Source organism: Alternaria alternata, assembly GCF_001642055.1.
Source record: "Alternaria alternata strain SRC1lrK2f unplaced genomic scaffold CC77scaffold_5, whole genome shotgun sequence".
Taxonomy (NCBI): domain Eukaryota; kingdom Fungi; phylum Ascomycota; class Dothideomycetes; order Pleosporales; family Pleosporaceae; genus Alternaria; species Alternaria alternata.
Genome location: NW_017306194.1, coordinates 261,290 through 274,037, shown reverse-complemented (window position 1 = coordinate 274,037; position 12,748 = coordinate 261,290). Strand labels below are relative to the sequence as shown.

Genomic DNA, 12,748 nt, shown 5'->3' with positions numbered 1-12,748 from the left:
GATCAGCTCGCAGAAGAAATGTGCAGGAGTCGTGTCGTCCCGCTCCTGTCCAGACCATCGTCGACGCTGTCCAGTTGGCCCTTCTTGACGCGCATCTGGTGACGCGCCCTACACCCTGCAGTGCCCTCTTTACCTGCTCTCCCGGGAGTCCGCATCCAGCTGCTCCGAGTCGCGAAGTGCTCGCTCCATCATTACTTGATTAGTCGCAGGCCCAAGCTCGTCTGGTGCACCTAACCACCTTTTCTTCTAGGCCCAGTGTAGGCATTCTCATCCACGACGCCGACGAGGTCATCTCCCATCACATTCGCTCGCCCCATCGCCGCGCGCCGCCAACCGTCCTTTTCGCGCCCATCGCCCGCCCTCGTCCCATGCCGCTCGCTACGAGGGATTCGATGCCGTGTAGTTCCCGCAGCTCGCGATTATAGAAGAGAACATAGCAGGACGTCGAGTGCGCCTGTGGCGTCTGAAACGGCCGTCTAGTCTGAGCGCATACCAAACAACTGCACCAAACTGTACACAACACCCACCATGGATATCAACTCATTGCTGTCGCCGTCGGACTCGCCTGCGGGCACCCCAACGCCCCAGCCCGCCCCTACTATCCCGTCGCCGTCACTACTCCGATCCCCAGGCAAACGTACACGGCGCCAGATGCCCTCGCGAACACCCTCGGGTCTGAGTCAGCAGATCAGATCCTCTCCACAGCCGCCCCAGACGCTTCAGCAGCGTGTGCCATCTCCAGGCTACGCCCACATCGCGAACGGCGCAAGAGCAGTACACAGTTCAATCGGCACGCCGCAACAGATAGCATCCCCTCGCGACGCGCGCATGACTCCGCCGAATCCCATGTACCGGCAAACTTCGACACCGGGTATGGATACACTGGCAGGTAGGTGCCCGCTTTCTTTGCTCTGGCGGCACAGCGCTGCAGTCAGCCCCAGTACGATGGAATTGCAGCGTCAGAGATGCAGGGAGAAAAAGGACGTGGCGAGCGGCTGCGAAATGCCACTTCACAGGGCCTCTACTAACATCTTCCCAGACCTTGCCAGCATGCAACAACAACAAGCCGCGCGCCAGAACTCTGTAGTTCACCAACGGCCTGTCACGTAAGTTCATCATTCCTACCGAGTTGGTTTTTATTTTGGCCCGTCCACGTCGTGAGACCGTGTCTGCACCTGCATATTTACAGGTAGCGCGCATTGTATTTTGTGGGGCGAGCAGTGACGTCCGGGTGTCGCGCTTGCCCGTGGTCACGGGTTTTGCCCGCTGCGCCAGCCTAGCTTTGTTACACAAACTCCACTACTAAACACTGACCATGTCCCAGCCTGCAACATCTTGGACAGAATCTTTCCGGTGAGTCTGTAGCCAGCATCATGTCCGAGGCTTCGCCGCGACCGCGCAACTTCATCACTCGCTCTTTGGACCAACAGCACATCGACTGGCTCAACCAACTGGACAAGACGCTGTTAGAAAATCCCTTCGATTATTACAGCCATGTCTCGCTTGTCACTACGCTGCACCAGGGCCTCCAAAATCACCTTGCCTCGTTCGACGCGGACCCAAACGCATACGAGCTGGTGCAAACTCTGCGCGATGCCTACAAAACCATGTCTGACAAGTATCCGCTCGGTGAGCTGTTGTGGCATTACCGATTGAACGACGAGAAAACTCTGGCCAAGGACGTGGAGCAGCGTATGGGCGTGCTAGAATTGCACAAGCAAGCCACACAAGAGGAGCCTTACAGTGCAAAGCTTTGGGCAGCATACGGCGAGTATGTGAGCTACCTAGTCGCTTGCTCTTGGGATCAAATACCGCCAGAGGAGTGGCCTGAAGAGGAAAGGCTGATTGGTCGCGAGCTCTTCAAGCCTCAGTTACTACTGCACGCGCTACAAGAAGGTGCAGAGAGAGTCAAGTATAACCTTCAGGAAAGTAATCTTGTGTGGGACCGCTACCTACAAGTCCTGGAAGAGGATCTTGAGCGCGAAGGCTTCAGCCAAGAGAAGGCGAAACGAGTAGCCGCCATTTATAACGATCGCCTAGGTCAACCACACGCAACATGGGCCAATACGCTCAGTAGATACTCGTCGTTCAACTCTCGCTACAACACGAGTCACTACGAGCAGGTGATGGATGAAGTGGTGAAAAACAACACACACATCAAACAGCAATATGCCAACCGCGAAGAATACGAGTTTAAACTTCTACAGGCCATCCAAGCGGGCGATCAAGCCGCCGAATACACCGCCATGACACGCTATCTCAAATGGGAGAAGAGAACTATGGGCGTCTACAGCTTCCATCTTGTCAATGCACTCTATGAGCGAGCCACGCTTCGCTTCCCAGTCGATCCTTCAATATGGGAAGATCACGTCGAGTTTCTTATCTGGCAAGACAACCGATCGGTAGATCTGCTCAACGTCCTGGAGCGCGCGACCCGCCATTGTCCCTGGTCTGGATCACTCTGGTCCCACCGATTGCTAACGCTCGAATCGGAAAATAAACCATTCGAGGATCTTGAGCTTGTTAAACATACAGCTACTGGCTCTGGTCTCTTGGAACACACCGACTTGGATGAACTCATCAAGGTACAACTCGCTTGGTGTGGTTACTTACGGCGAAGAGCTTTTGACGACCCCAGAGCAACAGAAGACGATGTTGATGTAGCCGAGGTCGGAATCCGGTCTGCCCTAGAGTTTGTCCGAGAGGTTGGCATGAAGAAACATGGCAGGGAGTGGACGGACCCAAAGTACCGTCTTGAACGTGCTCACATGAAGTTTTGGCTCCAACGCGGTGAAATAGATCAAGCCCGTCAGATTCAGGAGTCCATCACACAGTACCAGGAAGACTCATACGACTTTTGGTATCGCTGCTACATCTTTGAGATGCTTCTGTGGGCGCCACATGCAACAAGGAACAAGCAGAATGCAGGCCAGCCACTATTGCCACCGACTCAGGCTACCTCAATCTTGGAACGTGGCATGAAGCGCTTGCAAACGATCGATCACCCGGAGCTGCTTATCGACATGTACATCAGTCATTGCGAACAGCATGAGTCAGCGTTAAAAGTACGTAGCGCGACAATCGAGCGTCGACGAGCTGAGCGCATCGTATCTGTTCGGAGAGAGAAGGAACGAGCACTCGTGGCTGCTGCAGCTCCACCACAAGATACACCAGACAGCCAAGTCATGGAAAGCTCAGCAAAACGGAAACGGGAGGACGGCGATGAAGATGCGATATTGAAGAAGAGCAAGACTGCGGGAATTGAAGAAGCTTCCCATCCCGTCAACGGCCAGGCAAGAGGCGCGAGCGAAGCACCCTCGGAAGCTCGTTCTACTGGCCCGAAACGGGACCGCGAACACACGTCGGTCATCGTTAAGAAGTTACCACTCGATACCACACAGACTCGGATACGCCAATTCTTTACTGATGCGGGCACGGTCCGCAATTTAGTTATGAAAGAGGAGAAGGACAGTCTCACGGCTATCGTGGAATTTGAATCTCCAGAAGAAGCTGACTACGCTCTGAGTAAGGAGGCGAAAGGATTCGAAGGCCACAACATATCGATCGAGCGAGGCCAGAGCACGACGCTGTACGTTACGAACTACCCGGCGCATGCCGACGAAGCCTGGCTACGGAAGCTCTACAGCCCGTTTGGAGAGATCATCGGCATTCGCTTCCCATCGCTCAAGTTTGATGCCCACCGCCGGTTTTGCTACGTACAGTTCGCTTCAGCTGAACAGGCAGTTGCCGCAACACAACTGGATGGTACTGATGTCGAGGGCTTGAAGCTGATCTCGAAAATATCTGACCCCAACGCTAAGAAGAAACGTGATGGCGCTACTGCCGAGGGTCGTGAGGTCTATATATGGCATCTCAACTTCAAGGTCAAAGAGAGGGAAATCAGGGATGTTTTTTCCAAATTTGGCAAGATCGAGAGGACCAAGTGCCCAACCATCAGGTCTACCGGCAACAATCGTGGTTTCTGTTACGTCGTTTACGAGACTAAGGATAGCGCTGATGCTGCAGTGGCGGAGATGCATGAGAAGGAGTTCTGGGGCCTCAAGATCATGGTTGAGATCGCAAGTGATCGGCCTGCTACGAAGCCAAAGGTGCAGTCGACTTTAGAGAATCCGGAAAACTCAGCCGCTCGTGAAGTGACTCCCGGACAGAGCAACGCTGCTGCTGAAGCTACTGTCAAGCCTGCTTCTTTCATGGACCGGTCTATCGCGATCCTCAACTTACCCGATACCGTCCCCGACGTACGCATCAAGCCGCTTGTCGAGCAGTACGGCTTCAAGAAGATCAAGCTCGAACCTCACCATGGCGGTGCGATCATCGAATTCACGACTGTGGAGGGCGCCGGTAAGGCTCAATTCGCACTTGAGGGTAGGGACTTTGAGGGAAGGAAGCTTCGTATCGGAACAATTCAAGACCTCAACAAGCAGAAGGGCGAGTGGAAGGCGAGCAACAGCTTTGTACAGCCGAACCGTGTCAATCGACCTACAGCTGCTCGTGGTGGACGAGGGCGTGGAAAACCTGGTCTTGGTCGGCCAACCATCCCCAAGGGTGCCACAACGACTAATGGCGAGCCGAAGAGTAACGCGGACTTTCGCGCGCAATTCTTGAAGGAGCCTACGAAGGAAGCAAACAAAGACAATGACAAAATGGAAGAGTAATGGCAGGGGATGGGAGTACGGTCGCATATCAAGATCCAAACAGGACTTGATCGGTGTTTATCATGGAGCGGGTTTCAACTGCCTCTAGGGTTCTCTGCATACTTTGGCGTTGAGGATTGCTTTCTTACGGATCAAAGCCGATATGGTTGGCTTTCGATGTCCTCTTTCCTCTTAGTTTGGTGCTGCGCACCGTGTGTATGCAATATAATATAATGAGTGTCACAATACTCGCAAGAACAGCCTAGGTGCAGGTACAATTTGAGCGTGGATGTGAGTGAGGTAGAATACGTGGATATCGTGCGCGGAGCTGAAATATCATCACCGTACACTGATGGATACCATCTAGACTATGGACAAGAGTGTAATGAACAGCAAGCTTGAGCGAGTGACGGTTTGATTCATTCATGTATGTCAACATGTCGCTATCATCCATTCAGGTCGAAGGCTTTCCGATAGACTAGTTGGAGAAAATGAGTGCATCTCCACCTTCACCTATCAGATCAAGCCACAGCAGAGGCAGCAGCACCAATGACAGTCTTACCAGACATGGTCTCGAGACGTTTGAACCCACCATGCTGTTTAACACCCTCCTGCAGCTCCACCATCCTCTTCTGATCGCCAGTAGGGTCATCAGTTTCATCCTCAAGACCCCAAGCTAAGTACTCGTTCGTGTAGTTGGGCTTGAAGGTGTTGTCCAACACACCAAGTCTCTTGCCGTAGCGGGTGACCTTGTCCCAGTCACGCTGGACATTCTGAAGATCGGGGCTAAAGTACGCGAAGCTGCGTTCAAAGATCTTATGGTTGGTCGGCGTATTCATAGCGGACTTGAAGCTGCAGAATTCCTCCCAGGCTTGGTCGGGAGACGCAAGAACGAAGTCAGTTGCGCGCTTGCACGCACGCAGGAAAGCACGTACTTTCTCTGGGTTCTGTTTGATAAAGTCGTTGTTTCCGATATAGAGAATGCTGCAGAAGCAGCAGCAGCCGAGTTGTGCAAGCTCATCGATGCGGAGCATCTTCACTTCGTCGCGCGAGCGGTTCTGGCTAGCAAGCCACTCCTCAAGCTCAACCATCTGGACATTCTCGAGGCCTATGCCAGCATCGATTTCGCCAGTGATGATAGACCGTGTGACGTTCATGCCCACACGAATGGCTTGGTAGTCATCAGGTGACATACCGTAGTGCGCGGTGAGTTCATCGAGTTGGATTTTGCCAAATTCTCCAACGTAGCCGATCTTCTTACCCTTGAGGGTTGTGAAGTCGGGGGTTATACCAGAAGAGGTCAAGTACACAACACCGGTGAAGGGTTCGTTGAGCAGGGAACCGATTGACTGAACGGGGAAGCCACGAGCTGCGGCGGCGAGAGTATGGATCATGGCCTTGAAGCCAAGGTCGACCTTTCCAGATCCGATGATTTCCGTGACATCCTAATATGGTAAGTTCATGTTTTCGAAACGAGCAACATTGGCCGTACGCTTGGGTCGTTGGGCTCAAGAAGAGCGACCTTGACGCCTTCATCTTTGAAATATCCCTTGCTCTGGGCAAGATAGAGAGGAGCGTGGTATGGCGTAGCGTGCCTAATAACTGTCAGCATGCACCTCACTTGACTCAGATGCAAAGCGCACCAGTTGGTCAAGAAGGTAATCTTATCAGTCGACATCTTGACTTTGGTACAAATGCTGAGCTAGTCAGTACGCCAACATAGAGGGGAAAGGGTCATCAGGAAGCAGCAGTAGTCCTTCGCGCTGGAATTATCCAGATCAAGTTTAAACGGTATGATCTCAGAACAAGCAATCAATAACCAAGTCTCCTTGTGAGGAGTCTGGATCACCGAAGGCTTGAACACCCGCCATGCTTTGCTTCTGATGGTTGAGATGGGTACCTGATGATGCCATGTCGGGCACCTTTTACTTGATCGAGATGAAATTCTGATTTGCGAAGAGCAAGACCAGCGTGGCCTTGCTGTGCTGGTTCGATGATAGCATCGTACCAAGTTGGTTTCGTGTCAGGGAGAGTTGTTGTAGTTCGGTTTTGGAGACAAAAGAGCAACAAAGGTGGCGACTGAAATTCACCATTTCTACCGGATACTTATAGTTCTGCTCCTCTCCCATCTGTTGAGAAGCAAGGTGGGTAAATTGCTCACTGCAGATGCATGGTGACGGGAGATAGCGGGGCAATGAGGGGTACACTTCCCGAGCACGTCAACACACATCACAGAACCAAAACACACGCCTCCCCCATGCAAGACCAAACATCTTCATACCTGTTTCTATTCACTCAAATCTATCCCTAAGTTGTTCGAAAGTCGCAGTGCTAACGCAGGCAGTCGATTTGGTCATATTAGACCATTTCCTTGAGGAACATCTAATAGAACTAACTTTCTTAAGCGAACGGCATGCTTTATCGAGACACCCGGATGTCGTCGAATTGGATGCATACGAAGAGTTTTGCGTCTAGTGGCACGCTATACATGTCTTGTTAAAGGATAATCAAGGATACAGACGGTGTACAAGACCTTGGTCATGACGATCGTCAGTATTGAAACATGCAACCAATGTCTCGTACAGTTGAGAGTGTGGGACGTGAAATGCAAAGAAGCGCGTTTGCGGGATAGCGGGGAGTTTATCCACGATTCGAAGCTTTCGACTATACTCTAAAACAGTTTGCGGCAATTTGGACTTGTCAGAGATCACAACACCTTTAACCTCTCTTCCAACCAAGCATCTAAACCTCGCCACATTGCACTTTCTCGCCCTCTGTGCTCCAAGTCTTTGCAAAATCGGCCCAATGTCTGGCACCTCTGCTTGACCCAAATTCTTTTCTCCTCTTCATGGCCACCACTCAGCTCCCCGATGATAGCATGCGCAATCTTCGCCTCACAGACAGGACACAGGAACGGGGGCTGTCTTACGTCTTCCCTCATACTACCCGTCCCCTGCATATTACACGCATAATACACACAATGCGCGATGCCGAAACAATGACCTAATTCATGCGACACCGTTCGCGCAAGCCGTGAGAACCATAGCGCCTGGACTTCTTGCACCGGAGAGACAGGCTTGTATGCTGAGGCTAAGGCGACCGCAGCTGCCATTGCACTGTTCTTACTTAGGTCTTTTTGTTTCTTTGTTGCTGGCTTTGCTTCTACGTCTTCCGTAGCACACAAGTCATCTACAAATGTTTTGCAATGACTCCACGGCCACATATGACTTCTGTCAATCTGCTCCCCTTGCCGTTTGTCCAGCACCGGGCTATACCGTGCAGTCTGAACAACAGCCACTCTACTTCCTCCATATGCTCTGCCACAACAAAAGTCATCATCTTCAGACTCGTAGATGTCATGATCGACCAAGATAACCAGAGCATAGGCGTCAACAGGGAGAATCGAAATAGTCATATCAAGAATATCGTCTAGGTTGAGTTGAGCGGGGAAAGCAGAGTCTGGCGGGGGGCGGACGCGGATCCTCGTACATCGATCTTCGCTATCGAGAAGACCAACGTACTTTGGCAGAGCGGCACTTCGGTAACGGCTGAAGGGTTTGGAACTAGAACCCCATTGTGTCCAGGTCAAGGGCGTGGGTAGGAGGCGAACGGGCATATTGTGGTAGAAGGCGGCAAGGTAATCAACAAAGAGGTCTGCAGATGGAGGTGGCTCTGCTTCTTGTCGATCCTCTGATGCTCCATGACCAGTTGGTATTACCCAGTCTCTCATGAATTCCACCTTCTTACTGATCTTGGGTACTTGTGCTACATATAGTGTATCCCTTCCAGTTGTCGATAATAGTCTATTCCTGGTTTCCGCGTTTAGCCACTCTTTGGTAGTTTGAGGTTCACTATCCGGATCGTAGTTTAGATCATCATGCGGTAGAACAAGAGGACCGGGAAAGGTTCCTATCGAGTAATCCTTGCCCTTCTTCGGTGCTCGCCCAGATGTCGTTTCTGCTGCTGCACGTGCCGCGGCATCTGGTTGTTCATATCCTGCTAATTCTGCGAAGGGTGAAGGCTCCAAATGTAGAATGGCATGTTTACATGTCATAGTGAGTATCGGATGTTATGAACGGAGGGGAGCAAAAAGGAGCTGAGAAAGGGATAGAGGATGTTGCCTAAGAGGGGGCTGAATGTCGTGAACGCTAGTCCGACACAGGAAAGGTTCGCGATTCATGTCTGTACCAAGCTGCTCATCGATGACTCGCCCCTGCTCCTGCTGTCTTTTCGTCATGTGCAGTCCATTCCTCCTATTCCTTGTACGCATCCAATCGACACATCTACCACAGCGGATCATTTCTGCCCCAGTATAGCAAGCTCCCTCCAATCGCCAAGCTGTTGAAAACACCAACGTAATGACCTGCAATCTTGTCTTTCGCTCCATACGCGCTGACAATTACCGAATCCGCGACAGTTGCAACTAATCCTGCCATTACTGCGACACCTAAACTCCTCCTGTCTCGCAGCACCAGCCCGAAAACTGCCAGAAGAACGCCATTTTGAACATTGCGTGCTGCTATAGCCGCGACTAGAGCTTTTTTTGTCTTCTGATCTTCTTCGTACGTGCTTTGATTGTTGCCGGAACGTTTTGCGGATGCAGGTGACGTGTCGGACTCGCGTGAAATGGGCAGACCGTAGCCATCTGCGAAGAAGGAAGGATCACGTAGGCCTATTATACCAAACGGCACAATTTCGAGGGTTGCGATGAAAAGCGCAAGACATTCCGCTGGTGGAGGTAGGTGGTGGAAGAGGTTGCGGACTTGGGTCGTCATGGTAGGCGATCGAGTTGATAACCAAGATAGTTTTGCTTAAAGTAGTACCACTGCAGAGCTTTAGATGCGAAAAGAGACATGATGCGGTCTTATAGACGCAGTCGAATCAATGCAGGAGATACGTACAGTAGGTGTATGTAGACCTCCTTCAACTCCTATTGGCTAACATAGTTCGGACTTCGGATGCGGGGATCGCAGGGCTGAAATCGTCGCCCTTTCCCCAACCAGCTTTCGAATCTAATACTCATTGCATCTTATGCATGTTTTCGAGAGGAAAGAAAGGCGACTAATGCTCCCATCTCTGTTAGTGTGTCGTAACAAAGGCCTGCTGGCGTATGACTAGAGCGAGGACGCGTCCGTTGATGAATGCTACGTTATCCCCTAGGTACGGCAAGCGCATCAGAACATTGCCATCACATATGCAGACTCCAAAGACGTATCCGTGGGCCCAAGGACAATAAACCTTCTGGAACGAGATGGTAGACAGGCATATCAGGGTCCTTTGAGACAACCTTGGAAGGATATCACCATACTGGAAAGATAGCCTTGGACTGCAGCCAGTAGTTCACACCGCAAGTGGCATGTGTACAGTAGTACTCTGTCCTTCAGTAGAAGCTAGAAGTCTGATCGGATTCAGAGATCCTTTGGAACTGAGCGGTGTCGTAACCCTGACTGGGTAGCCACATGGCAGCTGCGTCTCTCCATTTTGTCGTCCTATTAGAAAGCTGTCATCTAAGATGACAGTGTAGGCACCCACATCGTTACCGCACTTTGCCTATGAAAGGTAGCGATTGGTGAGTGTGGTGCAATGTGCATCTGCTTGTGTAGTGAAACTCAGGTGGACTTCTGAAGGTTTGATCACCCCTACTCTCTAAGGGATCTTGTTCGTGTGGCGCACTTTCCTCCCCTTCACTCGCCTCGACGCCACGAAAAGCTCGGAGTCGCACACTTCTACATTCACACGCACTCCAATTTTGCTAGTCGCACGCTTCCCAATACATAAACAGTCTCTCCTCTCCTTCTCACGCTCCACAGACACTCGCTTCTCAACTCTTCTGTCACGACTCACACTTCGTCAACGCCAGAGCAGCCCCGCGACTCTCGCCACTTGTGCCTTATTTTGGCAATCTAACTTTTAGAAAGCCATCTTTGCTCTCTCACCTCTCCGACAACACTTGTGAACTACAGTTCAACGACCCCTCTCCTTCCACCCCCGAGCGAACGCGAAAGATGGCGACGGCTCCTTCCTTCTGGGCTGCTGGCAATAACAAGATCAAGTCTGCCGAGTCTCCGAATCCTAAGATTGCAGAGGCGCCACCGAAGCCCAAACCAGGCCCTCAGCAGAAGAAGGGTCTCGTGCTCAAGGGCATCTCCAATGGGCACATCACAAGTGACTTCTCTGCAAAACCCGCTGTAGCCACCGATAGCAGAAAGGCCGACTGGGCTGATGATGACGACGACAACAGCTTCATCGCGGAGTTTATGAGCCAGGACCCGAAGGTCGCCACACTCGAGACCACCGTCGCTCTGAAACAGGAGCGCGTGAAAGAACTAGAGGCGGTGGTAATCACGAAGACTCTTCGAGTTGCAGAGTTGGAAGGTGCGGTTCAAGATAAGGACCATCATATTAGTGACCTAGAGGCGGAGGTCCAAGAGAAAGACAGCAAGATCAGATTACTAAAGAAAGAGAACAGCGATCGACTCCTTCAAAACCAAAAGCTGCTGCGCGAGGCTCACGAGAAGGACAGCCAGATCAAGAAGCTGGAAGTTGAGCTGAAGGGGAAGGCTGTGACCGTTCGCAGCCTTGAGCAGGAGTCAGCTGCGCTTGTCCCTGTGCCAACAAACGATGCTGAGTTGATCACCGAAGACGAACTTGAGGACAAAGAATTAGAAAGCACCAAGATAGATGGGACTGACGGCATTACTGAGGCGGAAAACGAGGTCGATGAGACCTTCTCTGAGGCTTCGGATAGCTTCGAGATCGTTGATCCCCCCAGGGATGAGGAGACTAGAAAGATCAAGGAGCAGGAGACTGAAGCGACCACTACTGGAGAGTCCGTTGACACTGTTCCAACGAAGAAGAGTTGTGGCCCTTCGTTCGGCGAGTCTGAATTCCCGACATTCGTAACGAAGAACATGCTGAAAATCGTTCCGCCAGCCCCGAAGCCCAAGACCTTGACCTTTCCTATAGATATGTCTAAGTATGGGAAGAAGTCCACCGCACCACCTACCACGAAGATTGTACGTCCATCATCAACTATGATCGAGAAGAATGGTCACACGACACCCTGGGGCCAATCTTCCAAGCAGGCACGCGACAAGACCGGCGCAATGCCCGAGTTTGACTACTCGGCTGACATCCGTCACATGCCGCATAGCAAGCGCATGCTCTTTGGCAACGGTCCTGAAGTTGTTGTTAAGCTCGGTGATGTCAAGCTGGCTACTGTCACCAAGTACGTCTTGATGCAGTGCTCGTTCAAGGCTCTTGAGTACTTCACCAGACGACCTGAAGCCACCTCCTGGATCCTTCCCGCCGACTCGATGGACGTAGACTCTGCGACGGCGCACCTCAAGTGGATGGACGAGATGACCTACCAAAGCAGGATCTACTCTTTGAAGTTCCAGACTGAGCATGTCCATGACAAGAAGAACCTCAAGATCTGTCACGCTGCCCGTGTTCTAGGACTCAACAACATATACGTTGCCCAGTTCACTAAGCAGTTCTGTGACCGTATCCGCGCTGAGGATATATCGCCCGAATTCATGGATCTTGTCTGCCAATTGGCTTACCCGGATAATGACCCGATTTTTGACTGTCTAGCCAACAACTTGGTTAATCGAAAGAAGGTTGGAAATGACAAGGGCGCGGCAGAATTGGAGAAGCTGTTAGCCAAGTACGCGCTTCTAAAAGACAAGGTGGATAAGATTGAAAAGCGTTTGACTGGTCGTCCGCGCAAGACCTGGATGTCTCCCGAAGGCAGTGCGCGCGGTGGTAGTAACGACCGCAGCAGCGGAAAGGGCCGTAAAAGTGGTGACGCTGAAAAGTCTTTGCCGAATGTTGTACAGCCTGCGCCTGGCAACAAGCCGGTTGCTCCAGCGGCTGAGGAGGCGCTATTCACCATCCTCCAGTAGACTAACACTGTGGTATGACACCATACTTCCTTGGGATGGCTAGAGTATGCTAGAAAAGAGAAGACTGTCTAATGGCTTTCACGACGCTGGTACAGTCCAAATGCGTTCGAGCGGGAGCTTTGTCCAGGTTGTAGGTCTTTGCATCTACAGCAAAAATGGATATATAGATCGACAACTTGTTTCATT

The 12,748-nt window shown here is 51.6% G+C and overlaps 4 protein-coding genes across 4 annotated transcripts; 2 read left to right on the top strand and 2 right to left on the bottom strand.

Annotated features, from left to right (window-relative positions):
- The first annotated feature begins 258 nt into the window (after nucleotides 1–258).
- CC77DRAFT_685028 (hypothetical protein) lies at nucleotides 259–4,933 on the top strand. Its single transcript, XM_018532758.1, has 3 exons — nucleotides 259–889; nucleotides 1,040–1,106; nucleotides 1,325–4,933. The coding sequence occupies exons 1-3, from the start codon at nucleotides 529–531 to the stop codon at nucleotides 4,674–4,676; spliced, it is 3,780 nt and encodes a 1,259-aa protein (XP_018388442.1). The 5' UTR covers nucleotides 259–528; the 3' UTR covers nucleotides 4,677–4,933.
- Nucleotides 4,750–6,694, bottom strand: CC77DRAFT_1017853 (NMT1-domain-containing protein). Its single transcript, XM_018524488.1, has 3 exons — nucleotides 6,299–6,694; nucleotides 6,148–6,250; nucleotides 4,750–6,100 (listed from the first exon to the last, which is right to left on the bottom strand). Exons 1-3 carry the CDS (start codon nucleotides 6,331–6,333, stop codon nucleotides 5,177–5,179), a joined length of 1,062 nt encoding a protein of 353 aa, XP_018388441.1. The 5' UTR covers nucleotides 6,334–6,694; the 3' UTR covers nucleotides 4,750–5,176.
- A 2,209-nt stretch (nucleotides 6,695–8,903) lies between these two features.
- On the bottom strand, nucleotides 8,904–9,519 carry CC77DRAFT_1017851 (hypothetical protein). The gene has a single exon (XM_018524487.1). The coding sequence runs from the start codon at nucleotides 9,428–9,430 to the stop codon at nucleotides 8,939–8,941; it is 492 nt and encodes a 163-aa protein (XP_018388440.1). The 5' UTR covers nucleotides 9,431–9,519; the 3' UTR covers nucleotides 8,904–8,938.
- Nucleotides 9,520–10,386: 867 nt separating this feature from the next.
- On the top strand, nucleotides 10,387–12,463 carry CC77DRAFT_957472 (hypothetical protein; the record flags this gene model as incomplete). Its single annotated transcript, XM_018535533.1, has 1 exon — nucleotides 10,387–12,463. A coding segment is annotated over exon 1 (1,803 nt), but the record flags the coding sequence as incomplete, so codon positions are not given.
- Between the last annotated feature and the right edge of the window lie 285 nt (nucleotides 12,464–12,748).